The sequence below is a fragment of the Dermacentor variabilis genome, chromosome 10 (assembly GCF_050947875.1).
Source record: "Dermacentor variabilis isolate Ectoservices chromosome 10, ASM5094787v1, whole genome shotgun sequence".
NCBI classification, from domain to species: domain Eukaryota; kingdom Metazoa; phylum Arthropoda; class Arachnida; order Ixodida; family Ixodidae; genus Dermacentor; species Dermacentor variabilis.
In genome coordinates this window covers 25,212,724-25,237,640 of record NC_134577.1, presented here as the reverse complement: position 1 = coordinate 25,237,640, position 24,917 = coordinate 25,212,724, and the positions used below count along the sequence as shown (strand labels likewise).

The 24,917-nt window shown below is 48.7% G+C and overlaps 1 protein-coding gene across 3 annotated transcripts in view; it reads right to left on the bottom strand.

Moving 5' to 3' along the window:
- dop (microtubule-associated serine/threonine (MAST) protein kinase dop) overlaps window positions 1-24,917 on the bottom strand; it is a 297,922-nt gene that overhangs the window by 157,330 nt on the left and 115,675 nt on the right. The window contains exon 1 of one of the 3 annotated variants that reach the window (XM_075672080.1): window positions 4,490-7,009. The exons of the other annotated variants lie outside the window; for them this stretch is intronic. Within the exon in view, the coding sequence (XP_075528195.1) occupies window positions 4,490-4,624 (135 nt within the window). The 5' untranslated portion in view covers window positions 4,625-7,009. Of the gene's footprint in view, window positions 1-4,489; window positions 7,010-24,917 lie in introns of those variants that run through there. 3 annotated transcript variants of the gene reach the window in all.

Below are 24,917 nucleotides of genomic sequence, written 5' to 3'. Positions count from 1 at the left end.
TCAAGATGGACGATTCCTGGGGCGTCCAGGAAGTCAGTGAGCGTCGTTTTGATGTGAGACTTGCTCATTCGAGCTTTCTCGGGGCGGAGAGATGATTTTGTGTGCCACTCGCTGCTCTGCCTTTTCCATTCTGGGTCGTACTCGAACATCCAGGATTCATCTCCGGTTACGACAGAGTTAAGAAGGTCCGGCTCATTTTGAATCAAATCCAACAATTCTTGACAGCGCGAAACTCGAAGTTCTTTCCGATCTGCCGTCAACACTTTCGGCACAAGCTTCCTGGAGACCTTGCGCATTTTCAGATCCTCGGTCACTATCCCGCGTACCGCAACTGTGGACATGTGTAGGGTAGAACCGTCGCCATATTTCCCGACCGCTTTTACCGCGCTGCCATGGATAGTCGCGTCATAATAAAATCATGCGCATTACTTTCATAATGAACCCTGTACACATTTTCGTTCTGAAATGGTGACAATTGCGTCGATTTTTTCTGATTTACCTTTTTTTCTTTCCATAGTGCGTCCGCAGTGCTTGCGACATTTCGAGGTATATTTTTCCGTCGTGACATTTCGTGCCTCGAATATTTGTCGCAATAGTCGTCGTTTATTAATGAGTTCCCTGCACCTTTGAGGCATGTTGCTCTTTGCGCTATATTTTCACGTTTCTTGTGAATAGCCGTAGCCGGCGCCGTCTCGAAGTGCCGGCATCTTATTTATTCACGTCAATGAAGAAAAAAACGCCGCAACAGGGGTTCCAGAGACGGGCCCTGCGTTAGTAATTGAGCAGGAAAGTTGGCTCGCAGTCATAAATAACAAGAAGAGAACCCTTTCATTCTTCTTGTCCGAGTGCGCATTCTACTGAGCAGGGCACAGGTTCCTTGATTACGAGAAATGCGAGAGACGAAAAAGGAGCATATTTCACACTTTATTCCAGGGAACTAAGTATTATTTACGGCAAAAAAAAAAAAACTTGTTCAAGCTGTCCGGCGAAGAAAACAAAAAGTAAACCACAGAGATAATTTCACAACGCGTTCCGCCAGTCTAACGAAGAATCTTTATAAAGAACAAAACAAAGCGACAAAATAGAACGAACTTTCCCTCTCGCGAAAGTCTCGCCTCACAAATTTGCGCGTAAATCATTCACTTATGCAAAGAAATGCAAGTAGCGGTTCGAAACAAATATGTGGCGGTGGTATGTTGTAGCTGCAGGTGGGTTTTTCCCAGCGATCGAGGCCGGCAAACAACGTTTAGATCTACATAAGATGTTGTTTGTATTAAGAGCACCTTTAAAAACACTATTCCTATCTCCGCATACCTCGCGATCTATCTATGCCTATGTCTGCGTCCGTAAGTCCGTCCCGTCTAAATGCTATATTTTTTCAACAAAATTACAACGTACAAGAGAAATCGAGCAATCTCCGCAATACGTCGTGACAGACTTCAATGCACTTCTCTTTCCATTTTTTCTATTTCAGCCGCTGTGGACAAGGTGTCGGAAGGAAATGTTTTTTTTTTGTTCTGGTTTTAGTTTCGTTCCACCGAAAAAAATTCCGTTCCGGTTCTGCTCCGGAACGAAAAAAGAACAGAAAAAAAAATGTTATCCGCAATGGTTCACAACGGTTTTGGTTCGAATGGAAAAATTTTTTAAGCAGTGTAACGATAAGTAGTTAGCATTTATTTTTCTCCATAAGTGAATTACGAATTCTGAGATCACGCTCAGCACCTTGAGTCAAGGCACTGAGCATGATCTCTGAAGCAGCACGTCATCGCGACAAGTCCGTTGCCAGTCCGGAGCGCAAGACATGGCGGAAAGAAAAAAAGGGATCGGCAAAAGAAAAAAAAAAAACACGAGCGGAGCATAGACTTTCGCCGCGAAGCCCAAGTGCCTTCGCTTCGCCCCATTAGGCTATAGCAGAAGCGCCCCCTGACGCGTGTTCAAAGGTCGATTGTGTTACGACACGCGCTGCACACGGCGCGCATATTTTCCCGCTAACGTCGCGCGCCTTCGATCATTCACGGCGTTTAACAGCGGAGGCATCGACAGGGAGGAGCGAAAGAGCGAGCAAGGTGGAAAAAATAAACAACTCAAAAAACATATTCCAGGCAGCTCACACGTCTAATCACTGATTCCCCGAAGAAGTACAAGCAAGTGCGAGTCGCTATATATGGAATCGATCATCTGGGATGCCCGTCTCGCCTCGCCCGACTACTCTATTTTTGTGTTTACATTATATCGCTCCCTCGCGATACGCCTAAGAGAATAACTTATACAGGATATGCTGAACTCCAAGCGCCATTTTCGTTCAAGTGACGATCGCATTTACGCTCTCCCTCTCTCTCTTGCGCGCACACACACACACACACACACACACACACACACACACACACACACACACACACACACACACACACACAGAGAGAGAGAGAGAGAGAGAGAGAGAGAGGCAGACAGAAACGCGTACTGCACAGAACAGAGAGTAAACTAAACACGCAGACTAGAGATAGCACGCGACAAACGCCTGTACACGTACGTAGCCTACACACACGCATGCACACGGAATGCATGCGAAAACTCGCGCGCACACGCCCGATTGCACAGACCCACGCACACGACACAGGAAACGTGGTGTGCCTCCGATGTACACAGAGCTGCGCTAACAAGCCGATTACACTGACGATTTCACAGTTCTGAGAAAGTGCGCCCGGTGGAATGCCGCGACGTAGCTGGCCGAAGTGTAAATCATCATTCCAACTTCACGCAGTCCTCTTTGGGCAATACACCCGCCAAACGGTATAGCGATAGATGAGCCACGCTTCGGAGCATTACTATAGCGTCGCGGCGAAAGGCAAGAAAACGATAGCGGTGCAGCAAAGCGTGCAAGAATGGAATCCTTTTAAAGCGCAGCTCTTAGGCGGCCGTTCCTGCGGCGAGCGTCGGCGTAACCAAGCGAACGAGCACAGCGAAGGATGAAAGAGCGAACGAAGGAGCAGGGTGCGGCGGAACCATGAGGCAGAAAGCGGAGGATGAGGGTACGGCGAGAGCGTGAGAAGAAAAGCGCGGTGCCGCGTTGCGCGGAGACGACGGCTAATAGATGGCGCCACAGTAACACGCGTCGTCTGGGGGAATCGCACCCACGCGCTGCACGAGACGAGTTGTCCGCGCCGGCCAATATATCACAAAATGAAAACACGTACAGAGCTGCGCTCAATTTCGCATTAGATAGTATCGGAATGGTCGGTGAATCTTTATTTACTCATTTTTTTCGGTATTAACCGTATATAGGTGGCGTTTATTTCTGAACTGTAGAAAGAGCATGAACAGAGAGAGAGAGAGAGAGAGAGAGAGAGAGAGAGAGAGAGAGAGAGAGAGAGAGAGATGAAGAGGAAAGGCAGGGAGGTTAACCAAGTATTGGTCTCCGGTTTGCTATGCTACACTGGGTTTGGCAGGTAGGGATTAGAGGACAGCGACGAAAGGGTTAAAAAAAATGCAGACACAGAGACACACACCCAAACGGCGTTCCAGTTCACAAAGGCTGGTAGTTCGCAAGAAGCGCAGTAGTGCTTGCACGGCCTTTTTCTGTATGAACGGAACAGGCTTTCAATTGCCGTCGTATATCTCGCCCTCCCCCCACCCCACTCTCTCTCAATAAGTACAGGCACACGCCACCCTTGTGAATCTTAGCGATCACTCCAAGTACACAAAGCACAGTAACAAAACGTGTCTGTCAGCTTTATCGCAGCGGTTCTGCGTACTACAACGGTTCCGAGCGTATTCGCAACATCCTGACAATTATTCTTACGGCGCCCGACGTCGGCGCGCACATTTCATTTTGCCACGAACGTCCTTTAGAAGCATGCTACAAAAGCGTGTAAACACTGCGCTCCATTTCCTGCGACACAAATTGCGTGTTACAAATTAAAAATAATTTTCGAGCACACGTGGTAGGGCATATTTCGCTCATCTAACTTTGGCATGCTTATTTCCTAACGCCCTATTGGGCTTTCGAAATAGAGATCTAAGCTGAGCTGCTTGTATATGCCTTCCTAATTCTTCCTAATGATTCGTATATCAGGCCGATAGTATCCTATAACTTTGTCATCCCTATTTCGAAAAGTCCCCATTGTATCGCAAAGGAGACTTCTCGAAGTATAGGGTGTCAAAGTTAGTGGACACCACCGAAAGACACGATAAACTCCCCACTTTGATAAAGCTCCTTATTATGAGATTTAGAATTAGGGATGTCGAGGAGAGCCTCTTGAGTGATCATCTCTGAATGCGACTTGTGCAATCCGCCGATAGCGTGCCCCAAAACTGTCACCCCTACTTTCAAAACTCCTTATGACAAATATTCCAATGGGGCAGCTTTAGAAGTAAGCATGCCATGCTGAGCCGCTTAGCTTTTTCGATAAGCCTCTTGGGCGAGCTAGTTCTGAAGGAACTTCCCAGTGCCTCGCACTGCGCATGCGCAAGGGGAGAGGGCGAGGCTCACCGTCCAGGGCGACGCTGGCGCCGAGTTTGTGGGCGAGTCGACGCTCACGATGCGCACGCGCATGGTCACACCACGGCGACGCATCACCACAGGCATGTCCTCTTCGTATATGGTACTCTCTTGGCGCTGAATCATGGCTGTTCTATTGCGTCGCAACGGCGCTCGCAAACAGTTCACGTGGAAGAGTTCGTCAACAGGTTGATGTCCATTGCAGCGACTGAAGCAGCGCGTCGGCGAAGTTTTCCACGCCCGTTTTCAATGGCCGGTCACGCGAGCAGCTATGCAATGTCCCTAAACGAGAAATACTCGCGATGTTCGTGAACTCCTTAGACGGGCACGAACTGCGATGCCGGCACGACAACGAGTGTACACGCCCCAGTCAAGACACAACGGCGATCACTGTTACGCCACACAACCGATTGCACTTCCCGTCGCAGTTTTCACAACACATCGAACCACCGATAAGCGCACGAGAAACGTTCGCCGAACGTGACGCAGCAATACAATGGCCACCGCAGCGCCGAACAGGGCGAACCTATGGTCTCGCTGTGTTGAGAGCGCACGGCACAGTCGTTACGTTTTCGATTGCACAGGACGCCGTTTGCTGCCGGAAATGATCTCGGTAGCCTAGGAAACGGGCGATTTGAAAAGCTCGCACTGCGTGGCTCCGGTTGAAACCCAAATACGAGCTTCGTAACACCAACGCTGCAGACTATCAGAAGAAATCCACTTTAGTCGCAGAATTACGATGCAAAGCGTTTAAGACACGTTACGCGAGGAGCGTAAACGAATATTCACCGCTCACGGCGTCGTGACACCGTGCAGTGCTGGGATTTAGCGTCTGCAGATGCCTAAAAAAAAAAACTTAGGTTGACGTCAGCAGCCGCAGAAGCAGATGGCCCCTGCCGAGCCGCGAGCTTCCAGACGACGCGGTATTCTTTCCAGGCGACACAATATCCGTATATAACAGACGACACGTGTGGGCTTGGGTGCACAGACACGCGGTGCAAGCGCTCCACAAAGCAGACGACGCGTACAGAAGACAAAAGCCAGCAGGGTCGACGACGCGCAACACCTAACGATAACGCGAGGTCGTGCACCGGTCCTTGGCTTCCTCTCGTTATCGCAAGTTTCGCACCGAATGCACAGAGATTTCGATAACGCGCGGACCAGCGCGAGCAGTCTCTGGGAAGCGCAAACTTAGCGCATATTCTCAACTTACGTGAAGCGGCTTTACGAGATTCAAGCAGGACTTCTCGTCGCGCTAGAAGGAAGCAGCCTCGGGGGCCGTTTAGAAGAGCTGAAGCGAAGCGACAGCTGCGAGTCCCCGTACGCAAGTTGCCGATGTCAACTCTGCCTCTTTTCGAAGGAAATAGCTGCTACAAAGTTCGATCTGCAGGTACGACAGACGCTTCCTGGTTTCAGACGCAACGCTTTTTGGGCGCACGAAATCGAAGCCCTGAGAAACTGCACGTTCTTACACGCGCGCTTGAAATTGCACGAGTCTCGGGATCAGCGTAGCATATCAGCACCGAACCGGATAGAAGTGCATACTGTGTATTTTTTTAAGCCGACGTTGACTTCTCTTGAGAGCCCCGTATAACACTTGTAGACGAACAAACAGGGCTGACAAAAAATAACAGGAAATATTGCAAATATCAGTTACGTCTATGACAGGGGATTAAAAATAGTTCGAGCGCAGGTGCACACTAATTTGACGTACAGCAGACTAAATCTCGTCTTCAGTGACAACGTTGCCATGTACGTGCGAAACGAACAAACTTTAATAACCGATATTACCGGACACACCAACTGACCAGTGGGCTAATTGATTTTCTACTAGGTTCCCTCTCAGCCGTACAGCACCGTCTTACAATATCGGAGCGAAGAATGTCGCGAAGCGACTGTCTTGGAGATTGGGCTTCTTGCTGCGTTCGAGTCGAGAACCTTTGTGTATTTGGGGCCGCTGAGTTAAAGGAGAAACCTTGGTCGCCAAGAATCAATATCAGCTAAGAACTGTTTGCGACCGAACTGAGAAACGATGAAAATTAAAGCGAACTACAGGGAAAACGTGTGCCGAGAAATATCGATCGCAAGGCACAGTTGCAGCCACTCGACCTAGCGGCTTGGCTCAAATGTCGAAGAATGTCGCCGAAGTTCTCTTCCCAGCGACCAAAGTAGGAAGAGTTGCTCCCGACTCTACCGATTCTTTTTTTAAATTTATTTACTTAAACGTTTCTTCGCACCGCTTGAGAAGCTGAGCATCAGAGTTATGTTGCGATCCTTTTCGCAGGCTCAAATGACAAGCGAGTCACTTCACTGTTCCGCTTATTATTCTTTTATTCAAAGCGCTTTTTTTTTCTTTGGTTCCTTCGATACGCACGTCGATTTTCAAAACGCGTACCAAAGAACGACGTCTTCGAAATATGAATACGCGACAGCGATACTACGCAACTAAAAATTGCGAGATCTTATTTCGTACGACAGAAAAACTGTTAAGACGCGACCAACTTTCGAAATGGTAACCGTGACAACGCAGAAAGATTAGGTAAAAAAAAAAAGACTCTCAGCACAGTCTCTAGAAAAGTCACACGACGAGTTGCAGTACGAAACTTCGAATACACACGCAGATGAAACTCGAAAATAAGTGCAGTACTTTAACGAGTATGAACGAGAGTATATATAGAAATGAAAAATAAAATCCTACTCTAGCTTGCACCAGGATGACTTGACTATGAAAAGAAGAAATGCGCAAATATCCAAACGAAAAGACGCACTTAATAAAAGGAAGCTTCTTTAGCTGCCTCTCTTTGTCGTGTGAGGAGTTTTTGAAGAGTGGAGAAGCGTTTATAGTATCCAGCACAGTGGCGCCCCCTAGCGCCGGTCACGAGCCGTGACGTTCGATGAAAGAAAAGTAGAAAGCAACGAAATGCAGTAAGGCGATATCGGAGTCCGTTATTGCGATTCTTGTAGCACCAAAAGAAAAAAGAAGGATAAAGTTAAGCCTAGTCAGTTAAATATTTTTTTCTTCTCGCAAGCACCCAAGAAACACCTGGCTTACGCCTAAATCTCAGAACCGCGGCAGAAGAGATCCAAGCACCCGCGAAGCTAACGGCTAACAAAAACTCAAGTCGCCCAACCGAGTCGTCCTGAGCACCAGATCGAAGAAGGCGAGCACCTGAGGCTCGGGCTAGGGTCGAAATGTGTGCGATACACCTTTTGTTTCTTTCTCCGGGAAGGGCTAAGCAGATGGTGGCGCAGACGGCTCAAGGGAACCGTCAAGACGTTGATCCTTAGGGGTATTCCTCCTCGAATCCGTCAAACGCGCCTATCAACCACATGGATAGACGCTCGCAAGATTCAAGTCTGCCAGACTAGGCCTCCAGCGTATAATGCGCTCTGAAGGAGGCTTTCCTGCACTGTCTCACAACACTCCACGTAAATATGCGCGTGCGTGTATGACGAGATAAAGACGAACCACTTGCCAACAGGAGATACAACAAGGAACGAAACAGTGTTTGTTTGTTTGCTTGCTTGCTTGCTTTCGGCAGCTCTTTCCCACCCGCTGAAGTTTTTCGCAGCACTACGTACGCAACCTGAAGACGCAAACACTGCGAAAGCAGCGGCACATAGGCCGCGTAGGCTCCTACAGAGTACGTCACCAGTGCCGACGCGCGCAGCGCCACATTGCGGAAATGCGAACAAGCTAAACACCGACAGAACCGCAAGAAGGCTGAGCACTTGAAACGAGCAACCCTATATTCGCACCTCACAGAACACTCAGCAGCGGCCCACAGAAATCCCGCAAGCCTTTGCGGCGAGTAGCGAAGAATAAATGTTGCTTGAATTTCACCTCGTTGGCTTTAGTCAGGCGGTGTGACGTCGATCAGGCCCACCACGTAGCACACCGGAAACGACAAAGAATGAGCAAGTTTCCGGGCAGCGGATTGCGGTCTGTGCAGTTCGGAGGGTAATCTGCTTCGAGTTCTGACGCCGTAAGCCAAGAGACAGAGGGCGTTGCAACAACAACAACAGTAGCCGGAAAACGTCACTCACGCACGTGCAGTATTAGTCTTGCCTATCCGCAAGGCCTGCTATAGACGCATATCCCTGACGACCTCTGGTGCACAAACGCTCAGAGATTGCGCAGATAACTCAGCGGCCAGGTATGCGACACTCCATTGCAGGCCCTTCCTGTTTTCGTCCCACGAGATGGGGGAGCGCTCTAAACAACGATGCCCCTCCCAGTTTAAACACGTTCCCGAAACATGTCTCCGCGTAAGCAAAGGGGGTCCCGCGCAAGCTCACTGGGGGCACGGCTTGGGCTTTCTCTCCTCAAATCCACCCTCACTGCTGTTCACTGTCCAGTCCTGTACACAAAGTAACAGCGATGCTAGGAACGACGCCGTTATCCTGTCGACGTCCAGCAGTTATCTTGTCAAATCGACGACTTCAACCTGCTTTCACTATAGCAACACCGTTATCCAGTCGATATCTTTCAGCCAGCCGGGCAAATCGGCGCTTTCAAACTTTCTTTCACGGGGAACACCGTTATCCGGTCGACGTCCTCCAGCTGTCCTGCAAGAATGGACGCTTTCGAAGCGCTTTCAACAATCTGTCAGAGAGGGTGTTTTGAAAGCGTACTGATCTTACAGAAAAAAAAAAAAAACTAACCGGGCAGCGTACGATCTTCTCGCTAGACTTCACAGTTCGGGACACCGCCCAGCGTATATTTCACGCTTATGGCGAAGAACAAAAGGGATGGCAGGTCAGCCCGTGACGGTTGCACGACAGAACCACACCGCGAAACTTGTATAGCGCACACCGTACAACAGAGAAAATCAACGCGTTCCCTGCCGACAGCACACCCCCCCAACGCGCGCACACCACGAAATAATCCCTCACGAGACAAGCGATGCACCGCTTTTGTTAGGGACAGTCACTATAGCACTCGACGGCTCGGGTTATCAACAAGTCCAGTGAAGTGCGCTACCGACCGGCACGGCAAACGGGTGGTACGGTCGGGCACGTCAACGCCAGACGCGTGGTTTATATCAAGGGGCTCAACGAGGCGCGCAGAAAAGCCGGGCTCTATCTATCAATATAATGAAGTAGTGTAAGGAGCACGGCATACCGCTGACGGTACAAGAGAGAGCTCGTATACTTATGAGCCACCGACACGCCTCTTCAAACTCGAGAGGGTGCCACTGAAAGCTGCAAGCGCGTGCAATCGGCTTGAAACGCCAATGTGCCGGAATCGAAAGATTACGAGGAGGGGGGGGGGGGAGAAAACGGCGGTAAGCTCGGCACTGGCAATGACAGCGTGATTTGTAATAGAGACCGTGTCGCCAACAAGTACTCTGCAGATCAGTACCGGTGTAACGCGATGTGGAGTTTTTGTCGTCCGACGTTACTAGCCCAGTAAGTCTTTCACACACGCCCGGAGAACGCGCCGGAAGCCGACAGCTGAGCGACGCGAAATGCGGCCAGTGTATGTGGACAATCCCGGCGCTCAGTGACAAGAAATATATCAGCGCGCATAAAAAAATGTAGAAACACCAGTGCCTGGCGAAACGAACGAACTGCGAATGACAGTGACAAGTTTCGAGTCCAAGACTTCAGCGACTGAGCAAGCAATCGCTGCTGGGCGTGTCCGGCAGCGAGCGACGGGTCACCGCCGGTGTTGCACCAGGGCTGCACCAGTGTTACAACCGGCACTGCACGACGCCCCGCGAGTGAACCCAGTTCTGGCGCTCAGTTCGAAACGGTGTCAGTAAGGATCTAGATTCAAAAAAGTGAAACCGCGCACCACGTTTACCTTGAATAAAGATACAAAGCGTTAACGAGCTAACACAAAAAAGGGTTTCAGAGCCGAAGTGCGAAAACTGAAAAAGCGATCGGGCCAAAGAACCGGCGCGGTAGCAGCGAACCCGAGAAACTCAGCGTGCTGAGCGGACAACGTTCGTATGCGACGGTCTCCGTTACGTCACTTCGCTCGGAAACTTCGGATGCGCCAAAAGGTTAAGCAAGACCAAAGTTAATCGCCTCGCGAGCTGGTTAGGTATAGAGAACGAAGTTTACGCAAACATTTCGCGGATTCGCAAGAAATATGTAACGCGGACTGCGAGTATACCGCCTCACTACAGGTTATAATCCCACCACTGCGTTCTGTTTATGTTCGCCTCACAGTCAGGCGATACCGTGGTATGCTTTTCCGACTACAGCCGACGAAACGACTGATACGACGAGGGCGGTAATGATATGGAAATACGATTACTCAGACGCGTTAATGATATGGAAATTAAGCTTTCGCTACCTCGGTCTTGCCGTTCCACTGCAAACACGGAAAGATAATTGGTAACGAAAACCGCGACACGCAGAACCACTTCCCGCGAACGGCAGAAAGATAAGATAAAAACGACAAGAACTCACTTCGACACCGCCGGGAGGCGCTGCAAGTCCACAAATATCTCTTTCCTCTCTGCCTCTCTCTCCCACCTCAAAAGGGCCTCTATTTTCTTTGTCGAAGTGTTTATGTTCCCAGTGAAAAATACAACAACTGCCACCCTTGATATCTCTGATCCTGTAGCGACCGCTACCGAAGAAGAAACGGTTCTCAGGTTTACGTCGGCTGAAACGAAAGTTTGAGTGAAATAACGCGAAAAAAAAAATTTTCGTCTTCCTTTTCGTTTACAAACGGACAAACCTTATGCGGTATGTGGCCGCTTCGCACTGCACTTCGCACCGACGTATAGCAGACTAAAAAAAATTTTCGTCTTCCTTTTCGTTTACAAACGGACAAACCTTATGCGGTATGTGGCCGCTTCGCACTGCACTTCGCACCGACGTATAGCAGACTATCGCGAGACGATAGTTCGACAGAAAAACGCCCAGCGGTCACTTCAGAAAAGCGCCGCCAGCAATTTGCTGCATGTAGACAGGGAATAGATTGGAGAACGAACTCTAGCGGCGACGAGAATGCCCCAAAAACGCACGGAAGAGATTTGAAGGAGAAGGAGATACTCTGGAACGAGACGAAACACCTGAATTTCGATATTAAAACGCGCACGACAGCTGCGAATCGCTGATATTTCCTTTCGTTGCTTCCTGTAACCCTGGAGACGCCGAGGAGAGACGAGATAATATTGGTGTTGATTAACATAAAAGGCTGCGAGAATCGCTATTGTCTCTTCGAAGGGACGATTTGAAGTTATTGAAGTTTGTACACTCTATTTAAAGAGAGAAAAGAGATGTACGAATACTCTTTAATATCTTATTTTTCGGCTTTCGGGTGCCTCGATCAAAAGCGAACCGTAGAGCAATTCGTGTCTTTATATTCTGAATCCGTTTAATCTTGGACTAGTACGTCCCTTATCCGATTACGCGTTGGCGGAACAAACGGATTCAATTACTTCCGAGTAGATTTAAAAAGGGACGAAGAGGTCTTTCATTTGCGACACCAGAACAAAGAAAGCCCGACCGCTCTACGATGCAGAAAAAAAAAAGAACAGTTACGACAGCATTCACTGGGAATCCCCAACTCGGACCACTTCGCGAAAAACGCTTTATGCAAATTGGACTAAACGTTCCAGCTTAGCACCGCCGCACGCACGTTAAATAATAACAAAGGAAGAAGGCTGTTCGAGAATAGGAATGTTGGAAGGTAATGACGAAAAAGGCTTCACGCGTCACGCCAGTCGGTCGGAACAAATCGAGTTTAACCCGAGCCTGCACTTGAAATCGGGTCGATTAGATTGATTCGCACAGCCGAGTGGTACGTGCCAGTCGCGTTCAACTCAGCCGCGACCAACTTCGTTTTAGGGAATGCCCGTCTGGGTTTGCTTACAAGCGGTAAAACGCGGAGACCAGGAAAAACAGCGTTAAAAGAAAAAAATTATTCCTCGAAGCTAGACACCGAAGTTAACGACACAGTCACGCTTCCGTGGCAGGTAGGAACACGTTTATACTTATCTGATAGACAACCAGAATATTCTGGAAAAAAAATTTCGCCTTCGGTATTACCCGCGGTGCTTTAACAGCTTCTTTTTTTTTTCTTCTATAATTGAGAACAGCCGACTTCTAAGTGGTCTAGCGAGATTACTGCCAGCTGGAAAAAAAATTATAGGAAAAAAAAAAATCTTGCCTGTGCAACAGTCCCGACTATAACCTTAGTATGAGGCAAACGCTGTTTCAGCTGGAACCTGCAAACGACAGCCGCATAAACGCAGGTCGAAATGCGCGCTGCTTTTTTTTCTCCCTCTTTTCTAGTCGGAGTCCAAGGAAATAACAAAACAAACTATTTGATCACAGTCACAATTACCACGGCCAACCCTGTGAACGGCTGCTAGCTACAGCTGTACACCCTACGGTATATTTAGTGTCGGCTGCCAAGTCTTTCGAAACTCTGGGGAGCAGTTCGAAGTTTAAACGCCACCACGCAGGTTATATATCGAGAGCTACAGGGCGTATAGGTAAATGCTGTCCCAAAGTACCGACCTGTCAAAAAGTCAGCGTTGCGAGCGCTATTTACACGAACTGGGATAACCAACTTTCGCGAGCCGTCTGTGCCGAAATTTATTAACTCTTGTACTTTTTTTTTAGGCGTTAAGATCAACTTAACTAGAAACGCCTGACTTCGTTAACAAAGCGGCACCTAACAATGGCGCGTTACAACGTACGAACTGTCACAAGCCGGGTGTCTCGTAAGCTGCAATCGTTAGACTTCCGACAAGCCCGAAACGAGGACAGCTTGAAAATAATAAAAAGAGCTTCAATTTCGATTTGTTGTTTGTTTGTTTGTTTGTTTGTTTGTTTGCTTGTTTGTTTGTTTGTTGAGCCACAACCAACCTGCAACTAAACGTCTATAGCGTAGGCCTAACAAGGTCACAGCATGGAAGCGCTTCTTCGAAATTAGAGGAGCCTGTCAAGCCCACGTGTGCTGGCCGATTCGGTCTTTCTTTTTCCGTAAATTCTTTTTTTTTTTCCGGCAAGGCAGTTGCGCCAGTCGTCGGTTAGTCCAGATCGGCGAAAGCGTTATTCTTCTTAATATTATTTCTCACGCTCACAAGAGCTAAACCAACAGAAAAGCAATTCTAACGAAGCCAAGACGCTATAATCTCGGACAACGCGAAGTCGAGGGAAGAACGCTAGAGAAGGCGTTTGCTTCAACGTCGTTAAGACGTTTTCCGAGGAAGAAATAAAAAAGATGCGCTTGGACGTGATTTAGATGACAGGTATAGGAGGCTGCGGTGAGGGGGAGAATAACGAGCTACCTTCGGGTACAATAATATACCTCTAAAAAGAAATACAGACAAAGATAACGCACACAACTGCTATTAGTGACACGCTTCCTGCCTACGCAGACAGCAAGTTAAAAACAAACAAAAAGGACGGTTCTTTCAAATGAGCGACAAGCAAAGAAAGCGCTGGCGAGGAAATTTCGCAGTGACGTTCGCGGGCTTGCCGCGCTTAAAGCGGGGCTAGGGCAAACAAAATAGCAATGAAAGAAATAATGTTGCTGGAAAGAACGTACAAATAGTAATAAGAAACTTCGGCTGAAAAAGGTTTTTAGAGATGAAAGATGGCGATGAAAGAGGAGTTTCACGCACCCGGTCAAAGAATATACTCAGCCCTCCTTTGAAAGTTCGCGGCAGCGAGCCAGAAAAGGCCTACGACTTGTCGCAGTCTCTCGACGGCAGACGAGAAGTACGAAAAGCAGACGACAAGAAATATTACGCGGGGGAAGACGTGCGTGGCGTGGCAGACGCCAAGAAATGTTGGCAGACGATGCAGAAAAGCAATGCAAGAAAAAGCCTGCAAAAGGCAGACGACGAGAAAGTGGCACCCGAAGACAGATTTATGTCTTTTTTAACCCACTTTCGAACACAATATGGATGCACTAAAAGCAGACAACGAGCAAGAAAATCAAGCGAAACGATGACAAACGACTCGATAATTTTTACCAACAGACAGATAAAAAAAACCGGATGACAGCAATCAATGACTGAACCAGAAGGCAATTGCTGAGAACGAGTTCTGCGTTTCTTTTATCGTCCTGTCCGAAGCGCAATGTTTACAACAAAACACGACAAGCCGGTTTCCTCTAAACGGGTTTTCCTAGAGTGTTTGGTTCAGGGTTAGGTGAACGTTATAGATGGCCATGACTACCGTGGCGTAAGGCGCAACCTTAATTAAAGCTTAACGATGCAAAAGAGCCCAGAGGTAACGCTCCAGCTACCGAAAAAAAAAAAAAGAACTATGCAACACGTCTTACTCAGCTATATGTACGGCGGCGCCGTTATGGTGGAACACTTACGCCAAGCTAAATAAACAGGGATGCGAGAAAGATGTATTTTCTATACTTGTCTTGGTCAACGCCACAGGATCTTCGCAACCTGTCAGAATGGCTTTGTGAGAGGAAGATACACAAAATTATTAGTGAAGAAAGGTGGCGGTAGTTTCCAAACAATAGAAAATAATTTGTGGGTGAAACATAGTTGCCAGAAGCTGCACGGCTCCTGAAGAGTGCCGAAATTTATTTCTACGTGTACCGCAGAGTCGAAACCGGAGATTTCTCAATACGGCGTCGATATCGGCGGTTGTTTCCCAACGAGTGTGACGATAAATGCAGTTGACGCGGAAATGTGTGAACAAGATTGCGCGGAACTGGTTAAAAGCGGTCAGCTTGACTCAACCAACGTGTTATCCGGATAGTCGAGAAACGGTGAAGTGTCGGTAATACATGATAAAAAGAACGAGGAGAGAGATTGGACGCTTCTAAACTGAGATTTATTGTAAGCTTTCGGAATTATGGCGAACAGACAACTCTAAACAGAAATTGAAACAAACAAAAATAACCCGATGCGTATTTACTTGTTTTTACGTCTTCATAGGTTTCCTTGAGGTAGCAATGTTCGTCAAAATTTATAAATTTCTTCAAACAACAGAACTCTCTGCAGACAATTATACGCAAACCAGTTGACACTAATCGATAAATGTTGAAGCAGGACTTACAAGACTAGTCAACACAGGCACTGGCTATCGAGATTGCTCCCTCCAGCAGACGATACGATCAGTAATCGTTCACCATCCGGGAATACACGCACGGAATTACGCAATCAGAGGATTATCTTAGAAACGCCGGACTCCGACGTGCACAATAAAATCCAGAGACCTGCAACTAAGAGGACAAAGATATTTGTCCAGCGCAGACTTTTTCTTTACAACTTATTTTTTCCAAGGAACAGCGACAAAATCAACAAACTGATAGGCTTCGGAGTCTCACTGGCTATGAACTGAGCGATTGTCTCTCGACAAGCCTGTCACAATACGTCCAAGGAGAAGCCAACAGCAGTCGATACACAAGAAGAACGGCTAGCCTCTCATATTGCCTGTTCTTGTTCTTGTGAACAGAGGCTTAGAAGCGTTACGGCACCCGAGAAAGTCGATCTAGATCCTCTCTTCGTGACAACAGACGAAGAAAGAAAAAAGAGACGGATGAAGTCAGCAGGGAAACGCCAGAAAAAGAAAACAGAAAGGGACAAGTCGGGGCATATATATCGGCTCTACTTTCTTCGAAGCAGCGGGGTTGCCTTCTGCTGAATGTATCGGACACCACGTGCCAACGATACTAAGTACCCGTCTGATGGCTGGCCCGAGATAATCCGGGAACGAAACGGCCCGACAAAGAGCAGACGAAAAAAACAAGGATCGTGCAGACGACGCCCAAATGGGGCACAGATTCTCTGCGCTGGCGACAGGCGACAGACGTCGGCGTATATATGATCGAACGGGAGAGAAGCTTAATTGCGACTTAGAAATGCCACCAGAGTGACCTAATTACGCCGCATATTCGGCGCTTATATATACGGCCACAAGAAGGAGGCCACCCCTTTTCATACGTCGATATCGTATTTATCCCGCGCGAGCGGATTACGTTACTCTGATTACGGCACTTAGGTTGGCGGCGCACGTAAGGAAATAAACTTGAAAAGGTTCGTCAATATATCTCCTCTCCCGAGTGGAGAGCAGACGACGGAGCTGACGAAAAAACGCGGTGGCAAATGCAGACGGCAAAGCAAGTGGAGTGCGAGAACTAGCAGATGGAACGCCGAATGCAGACGAAATTACGCCTCAGTAAGGTTCGGATCGTGTTTCTTAATCGGATGTATTGTGAACGGAGAAATTCAGTGCGCACGAACAGGCAGGCACACTGAAGGGAGAAATATCGAACAGGCAATAATAAAAAGCGGGTCGTTCATTTTTCCCTTCCTTCTTTTCTCTCTTTATCGACCAAGGCCAACTTTCCGCACGCCGAATGCTTACTACGGAGCTGTCCCACTAAAGACAGAACGAACGTTGCGGCTTAATTAACGAATAGCGACTGGAATAAATTGTCGCACTGCCTGGCGGGCAGGACTACACTTCAGAGTGGAGGTGATATAGGGGTATTATAGAACAGCCCCTTGTCGGTGGTGGCGGCGAGCGTAAGCGGTTAAAACATGACTAGTGCGTTAGCGTCGAAATAAGGTGAACTTGGCGATTCGGGAGTAAAAGTGTCGGGAGTGTGAAGGAAGAAAAATTGAAAATAAATATGATTCGGGTAGTAAGAACGAGAAACTTTACTTTGAGAACCCGTAGCAGACGGCTTTACCAGAAAATTCGTATCGCAGGTGACTTCTGACAGGCGACAGACAGCTGAAAATGTTGAGAAGCCGAACGAAAGATGCAGACAAAGTTGGCCCAGCCTCAGAAGTCAAAAGTGCATACAGACTTCTTCAAACTTAGAGGAGACGAGTAAAGCAAATATAGCTCGGTATGCCGTTAATGTAAAGCGTGATTGTCGTTGCAATATAACACATGCAAGGACTTACTAGTGTTTAAATCTACACCAGAGAATGGTCAATGAGAAGAGTGTACGGGACTGTAACCAGACGACAGAGCTAAATATTTTGTACACTGCTGCGCAAGGCGGAGAGAAGCCTATAGACAGCTACGTCGTGCCATTATTAGCAACAGCGAATGTAGCTGGTTATGTGAGAACTAGGGCGTTAAAAGATTTCGAACAAGAACGACGACTTCCACGAAGGTGCGAGTGGCGCTAAAGCGATCGTCCTGATGGAGAACAAATATGGGAAATGGGGAAACGCTCAGCAACTGAGCAAAGCCCGTTCCGCCCGCAAACAGACGACGTGCCAGCAGACAGAGGATGATACTACACGAAAACAGCAGACGCTACTGCACGAGAACAACAGACGACTGTACACAAAACAGCAGACGATACCACACGAGAACAGCAGATGATACAGTGCGCGAAAGAGCAGACGAAGCACCAGGCAATAAGCAGAACGGGCGCAAATGCCGCTCTGCGCAGCAGACGATAACGAAGTTACGAGGAAAGAGGACACACGCTCGAACGAGACCGGTATTCGGTACCAAGTGAAGCGCGGAGTCGTTTCCGACCGAGTTCGGCGTTTGCAACACGCGCACGAAAGCTGACACCCGAACGATGAAAAAAAAAATATATTCGAGCGTTTTTTTTTTGTGTGTGTGTGTGTGTGTATGTCTTGCTTATCTGTCTAAAAGCGAACACGAACGACGTAGAACGCGCGGAGAGCCTCCGACTGCATTGACAAAAACCGGGCGAACATCGAAACAATCAAGTTTGGAGTTTTTTAGTCGGCGCTAAGGTGCGACGAGCGCAGCGCGATAAATCAAGGAAACGCTACGGAATGACAGCAAACTTTTAAAAAAGTGGGTTTGCTACGATGCAGTAATTATGGTGCGGCGTGCGGGTAACAGCTCTTTCGAGAAAGGAAACGTGGTCTGTATGTGCTTCTGCGTTAGTAAAGGAGAGTAACGAGAAGCAACGAGAAGGGTCAGCGTCGAAATGGGATTTCATCGGAAGAAATCGATATCAATCAGTGAAATTTGATGCGCAACGTAGGGCTGTAATTTCACTACAAATATTGGGGAGAAGCGCTTTGAGGATTTAACAAACGAAAAACAGAAGTTCCCCCGTATGATCCGATAACTCAACAACCTAAAGCTAGCCTCTGCAGCTAAACAGAAACGTCACAGTATAATGACGAGTCGCCGAATAACTCGCGAAACCGATCATGAAAGCTAACCAAGCAGGTTACTGAAGACACTTAACCAGATCACTGAAACTGACCAAACCGATCACCAGATGTTGCTAAAGAAATCAGAAAGGTTCACCGAGTTCATCACGAACGTTCACTAAGCAGGTTATTAAAGATAGCTAAACGGGTCATAAAAGCTCCCTAAACCGGCCACAAAAGCTCCCTAAACAGGATACCGTTGAATAAACGAACAGCCGGACCACTGACGCTCACTAAATCGATCCCTCAAGTATGACTAAACAGGTCACTAAACCCATATAGATGTGTGGTTATCTTGCGTTTCCAACCTGACTACACCGCGGTGGTGCAAATCGATACCAGACGCTTGCCGTACACCGCACCCAGAGGGGAAAAAAAACGCAATACGTTACAAGAACAAACCGGATAAACCTCCGTGACGCCGGATACTGCAACCGTCCCGACTCCGCAGCGACTCGCTATGGATTTCCTTTTCCGGAGACCTTGCGCTCCCGACTCGCAGAAAGCAGGCTATCAAAACGCGCCCCCTAAAACCCAACACCGCGTTTATCTTGCTTGCCCCGGTAACTCTCGATTCACTGAGACGCAGGTAATCCGACTCCCAAGCGGCAAAGCGGAACACGGCGACTCTATAAAAGCGAAAAAAAAAAAACGCAAACAATCGCGACGCCAAAAGCCTGCGTGAAAGTTCGAGGAGTTTTCTGGATCAAAACGGGACCACGGAACGCTAGCGATAACCAACACCGACCTTGTCTCCGCTTTGGGTACTCCTATAATCGACGTCTTAACTAAACCGCGCGAGGCGTGCTATATTCCGTACGCTCGCCGTCAGAGATAACGTCACCTGGACAGATGCAAGCTTTTCCTCCTTGACCGCCAGCAGTTCGGGGCCCCTGTATGCAAAGTCTCCGGACTTTCTTATCGGCACACCTGGCGTGGTAGACCCCGCAAAAGCAGCAAGGTGTGCGGAATAACCTCTTCGAGGCCAGCTGGCTCGAACGCAAGTCGTTTTCTCGCTCTCTCTGGGACCGGCCGATAAATCAATCTGATCGAATTACCATCGACCGATCGGCAAAAGAGCTGAACGACGAAAAAATAACGTCACTGGTCCCGGCGGTGTTGTACGTTTATGGGCGTTAAGACGCGTTTACTACAGGGAAGAAAAAAAAAAAAAAGAAACCACCGAGAAGCGAGATAAAACTCTAACCAACGTCTCTACAAAGCTCTCTCGTTCGTGGTCACTAGTGACCGATGGAATTTGCCCTGGCGTGCTATACGAGGGAAAAAGAAAGAACAAGTTGGTTATGCCAGCCAAGTTGTGCGCGTACGTGAGATGCGTGTTTCGCGATGGGAAAGGATTGGGCCAACGATTCGTCTTGCGTCGTGAGTGAATTGCGAAGACGGATAAACGGATAAGAGAGCTAGGCGAATACTAGCGGGCGATTTCTCGCGCCTTCCGAGATGAAAAAATAATAAGAGAAGTGGTTGATGGGCGTGCTTCTATTCCACCAGCACAAAATGGGCTGAAGACTCGAGGACTTACTTCGCCCGGACGTCGTTCGATCAACGTCCGAACGAGATCTGTATTCCCTACGGAGAAGCGCCGCCGCGAAAACGGCTGTATTAAAGCACGCAGCGGTTATGCATGCAGGCAAGGATCAATGGGAAATAAACGTATAGACAGAGGAACAATGTAATGCAATGTAGATCAGAGAGTGCTGAATATGAGTGATACCTGAATGCAGCCGCCAACTTTGCGCTCAAAAAGCTTCCCGTCGATCATTTTTTCTACCGCGCCTGTCGAAAGAAGAGAACCCTATCGAAGTTCGATCGATCGACTTGTCACCGAAAACCGAAGACCTCGGCGTCGTAGTGTGACGAGACGCGGCCGGGTCCGCTTGACCGATGTTACGAATAACTCAAGCGGGGCTGTTCTGTTTCGTGACCTCTTTTCTTTTTCCTTGTGACACTGCTGTCGGCTCACACGTTTTCTGTACTCTATCAGACGAAGGAATTCGTTTGCGTCAAGTGTTTAGCACGAGTTTTGAACACACGTTCACGGGACAACGAGAAGTGAATACTGTTAGGAAATATAGAACTGTAACGTAAGATGGTCTCGAACTGTTTCTCGAGAGCAAACGTCCGTTCGGCCACCTTGAGCTACGCGTAAAAGACGAAGTTGAGACGCGAACCTAACTCAACACCGATTTCCGCCGGCTTTGGTGACTTTTGCGCGGTAGCCAGCGATCTCGTTACCGAGGATGCCCCGAAAAAGCGCGACGTACGCGGTATAGATTAGCGAATTTTAGTCAAGCGTTCCTGTCGAAGTTTTCCGGAGTAGCAGACGAGTTTACGCAACGAGCCACTGCCAGCAGGAGGCAATTTCCTTCAATCTAAGCGACGAAGGAGATAGCGGTACACGAAACACACATGCACGCTCCTTGCCAAAACCGCTACGATACCGATAAGAGGGCGAGCCGAGGTGGCTAGCGAATGTGATAAGACAGAAATGGGCACCTCAGTTGTACAACACAACGGACGGTTCGAGAGAAATGACAGACGGGCAAAGAGTACGCAAACGTGCCGCACTAACGTACGTTTTCTAAGACCGCGAGGCTCTCAAGCACGGGCGAAAGGGTAGCCTGTAAAGATATCATTAGTTGATTAAGTCACGCTAGGCGAAAACACTACGTATAGGAAACGGGCAAAACAGAGAGCATAAAAGTTGCGGGATTATCACCCCGCAGAGAATATATATCTCCACTGGTAAGAGAGGAGCAGATGCTTATCTCACGGCACCCGGTTGAATCCTAATCTCAAACGGTCGCGAGGCTGCTTATCGCCGCGTTTATGCGCAATTCTCCAGCCTTCACGAGGCGGCCGACTGCTCCGCAAGCGAAAACAGCGCACTGATCGCGGCAAGAGAACGCGTGAGCAAATCACTCGGGCAACACCGTCGCGCTGTTATGGTCGCACCCGAGCCTTCTTCAATGGATCGAACGAACCAATCGCGTCACCCGAAGCTTCACCACCAACACAGCGCGGCACTCACGAACTGGCACAACACTTTTTCGTTTTTTTTTTCACTTCACCACCAGAGTCACGACTTCGCCGATGTTCGGGTCGTTGCGATCCTCCTTGCGAAAATCCGAGACCCGCGCGACGCCCGATGCAAGAAGCGCAGGGCAGGTAGAGACAGGCCCGCACGATGATACCGACCAGGTGTCACTTTCGAAGAGACGGTCTCTCAACAGGCGCGAAAATTATCGCCCGCGGTTCACCTTCCGCGCGCAAGAACGGCCGATCCGCAGGTTGCGCAGCACCGACTCTTCAAACCACTCAGACGTGAATCACTCCCGTGTCGCAGTCACGTGAACATGGCCTCCCGACGCGCTGAAGGGTACGCAGCTTTAAAGTATTGTTCACGTTGAATGAACCAGTATCGGAGGCTATAGAACTCCTGTAGAACCAACCGACCGAAGCACCCGTGCAACTAGCTTGAACACCAATGCAAAGGGATCTCACTTTTCACTCTTTTTGAAAGCGCCGCGGTGGAAGAGTCACTACAGGCTCGCGCATTCCGCGCACTTCACTCAATCACGCAAACGAAGCACAAACAGGTGTGCATCACTTCGACGGCAGTCGCAAAAGAAGTTTTTCAAATAGATAACTAAGGCGGCCACTTCGGAAGCAATACACTCACTGAAAGTGTCACAGTCGGGCAGCGATTAAGTCACTCCAACGAAATTCCCGCACTGTCGCAACGCAACGAAGCACCGCAGACACTGGAAACGGACGCTCAATAAAGATTCCACGCCGACGAGTAGGCGCGCGATAAAAATCTGCCAGCGTCACTCCAATGTCACGGGGAAAAAAAATCACCCGACGGCAAAGACAACTGCAACGTATTTCAATCCCGGAGACACACTATAGGCAGGCGGTGAAGTCACTTAGCAGCAAGAAAGTCACTCAGCACCAGCGTAGGGTCACTCCGCGACTAACGTAAGTCAGCACCGAAGTATTCACCGTGGTGCGTATAACGATTCTGAGCGTCGCTCGGAGTCCGGGAAAGTCACTCAGAAACCGTCAGCACAGTTAATCGGCACCAAAGTCACAGCTCACACCTACCCGCCGTCGGAGAGGGCTTCGAAGTGCACAGCTGTCATCCGAGAAGCGAAAATCCACCCGGATGTCAAATTCACCTGCCCCCGATGTCACCGACCACGAAAGTTCGCTCTCCGCCTCGTTGCAAGTAGTGCGAGCGCCCGCTTCGGGTCGGAGTCACTCAACGACCACCGCAGAGTCACTCACGGAACGAGCAATCCGCGACTTCGGTGAAGTCACTCAGCGCCGAAATAACCACTCACTCCGGCGAAAAAAAAAGGGGGGCCTCCCAATCAGAAGTGTCACTCGAACCGACGTCACTCGACTAACTGTCAAGTCATTCGGCAACCGCAAATTCAGTTAGCAGCAAAAAAAAAAAAAAAAAAAAAAGAAAAGCGTCAGAACCGGTCACCTCTGGCCCCGAAAGACCAAGAAGTCAAACTCATTCCAGGGGCAAAAGTTTGGCACAGTCATCAACCTTCGCGCCCAAGTCGCCAGAACGTCCAACTCACAGAGGGAGCGTCAATGAGTTCACTTAGAGATCCCAAGTCACCGAAAAAAAGTCACCCTTCCGGACCGCTGCCGCAGGTCGACCCGATGGCGGCAGTGCGGCGACTGCAAAGCCGCCAGGCGCAGTAGCACACAGGTGAGAGGATGCACCAAGGGAAAAAAAAAATAACCCCGGCGAAGCGCTCGCATCGGCGCGCGTGTTATGTTCTCTGGCGCGCGCAGCGTCGAACGCGCCAGCCACACATCCTGGGGAGCGAGCGAGAGCGGAATTCCTCCTTTCTAACATTTTTTTTTTTTTTCCTGCCCTTCTCGCTACTCACCCTTCCTCCTCAGCGCTGGCGCTCGACTCTCCACCGCAGTCAGGAAAGACAGTGCACACAAGTGCTCGAAATCAAGGCGCACGTGGAAAGACTGAAGCCGTCCAAAAAGCGCGAATATAACTATACGGAGGATGAACGAACGTTGTGGAAGAAACTCCAGCACCATCGCAAACAGAAACGAAACCGAAACTAGCGCGGAAATGGAGAGATGAGAGAATCGAACGAGTGTCGCTAGCGAATGCGGCGCGCCCTAGCGGCTGCAGACGCAACTGAAGAGACGAGAAAATTGTCGGTGTCGTATTTTACCCTCTGTACACCTGCGCTGATAAGCCGGCGAAGAGAAATAGGTTCGGTAGGGGGAAAAAAAAAGGAAAAGACTGAAAGCGAGAAAAAAGGAAAAAGAAAAGGAAAGGAAAGTTCAACGTAACTTTAGTCAAAGTCTACCTCATCCTTGGAGCGTTGGGAAAATATTTGGTTCCGCAGCATTACAACCACATAAAACGAACATTTCGATGATAATAATATTTGGGGTTTTACGTGCCAAAACCACTTTCTGATTATGAGGCACGCCGTAGTGGAGGACTCCGGAAATTTTGACCACCTGGGGTTCTTTAACGTGCACCTAAATCTAAGCACACGGGTGTTTTCGCATTTCGCCCCCATCGAAATGCGGCCGCCGTGGCCGGGATTCGATCCCGCGACCTCGTGCTCAGCAGCCCAACACCATAACATATCGATTATGACAAGGCTGCTTTGACAACGATACCGCCAGTTATCGAAACATTGACAACCTTGTGGTTGGAGGCACAACCCTTCGCATTCGCCTAATCGTTCCAAATCTGAGGTGACTTCTGCAAAGCATTTTAGCCCGCGGGCAAACCTACACAGGTGGAAAAACCTACTCGCGAGAGACAGTAACCTGTCGAGTCATGTCGCGTGATAAAGAAGTGACATCTGGTGGTAAACCAGCGCGTAAAGTGTACTAACCACGAAGGCAATTAAACAAACGCAGAAGTGTATTGCGAGTATTTCGCGACATTAGCGCAAACCCTTCTGTTTTGACCTTAGCGATTCGACAACATTCAGTCTTTCCTGCAAGCGGCCCCTATCTTATACAGGAGAGACTCTAAAAAACAATCAAACAAAAATAACGTAAACTATTTATAGGTACTGCAGCTAACGTTCTAGGGCCAACTTGTCGTTCGTAATCACCAGCGCCTATCCAAATGCACCCAAATACCAAAGAACCGCGGGAGAAAGATCAATCAGAATCTCGGACGTCCACAGTATATCGATACGAACAAACCAATAGCCCGCGAAAGAAACACGGCCACTCTGTGTTCAGTACGTTCGACGCAGCGAGCTCCTAGCAAT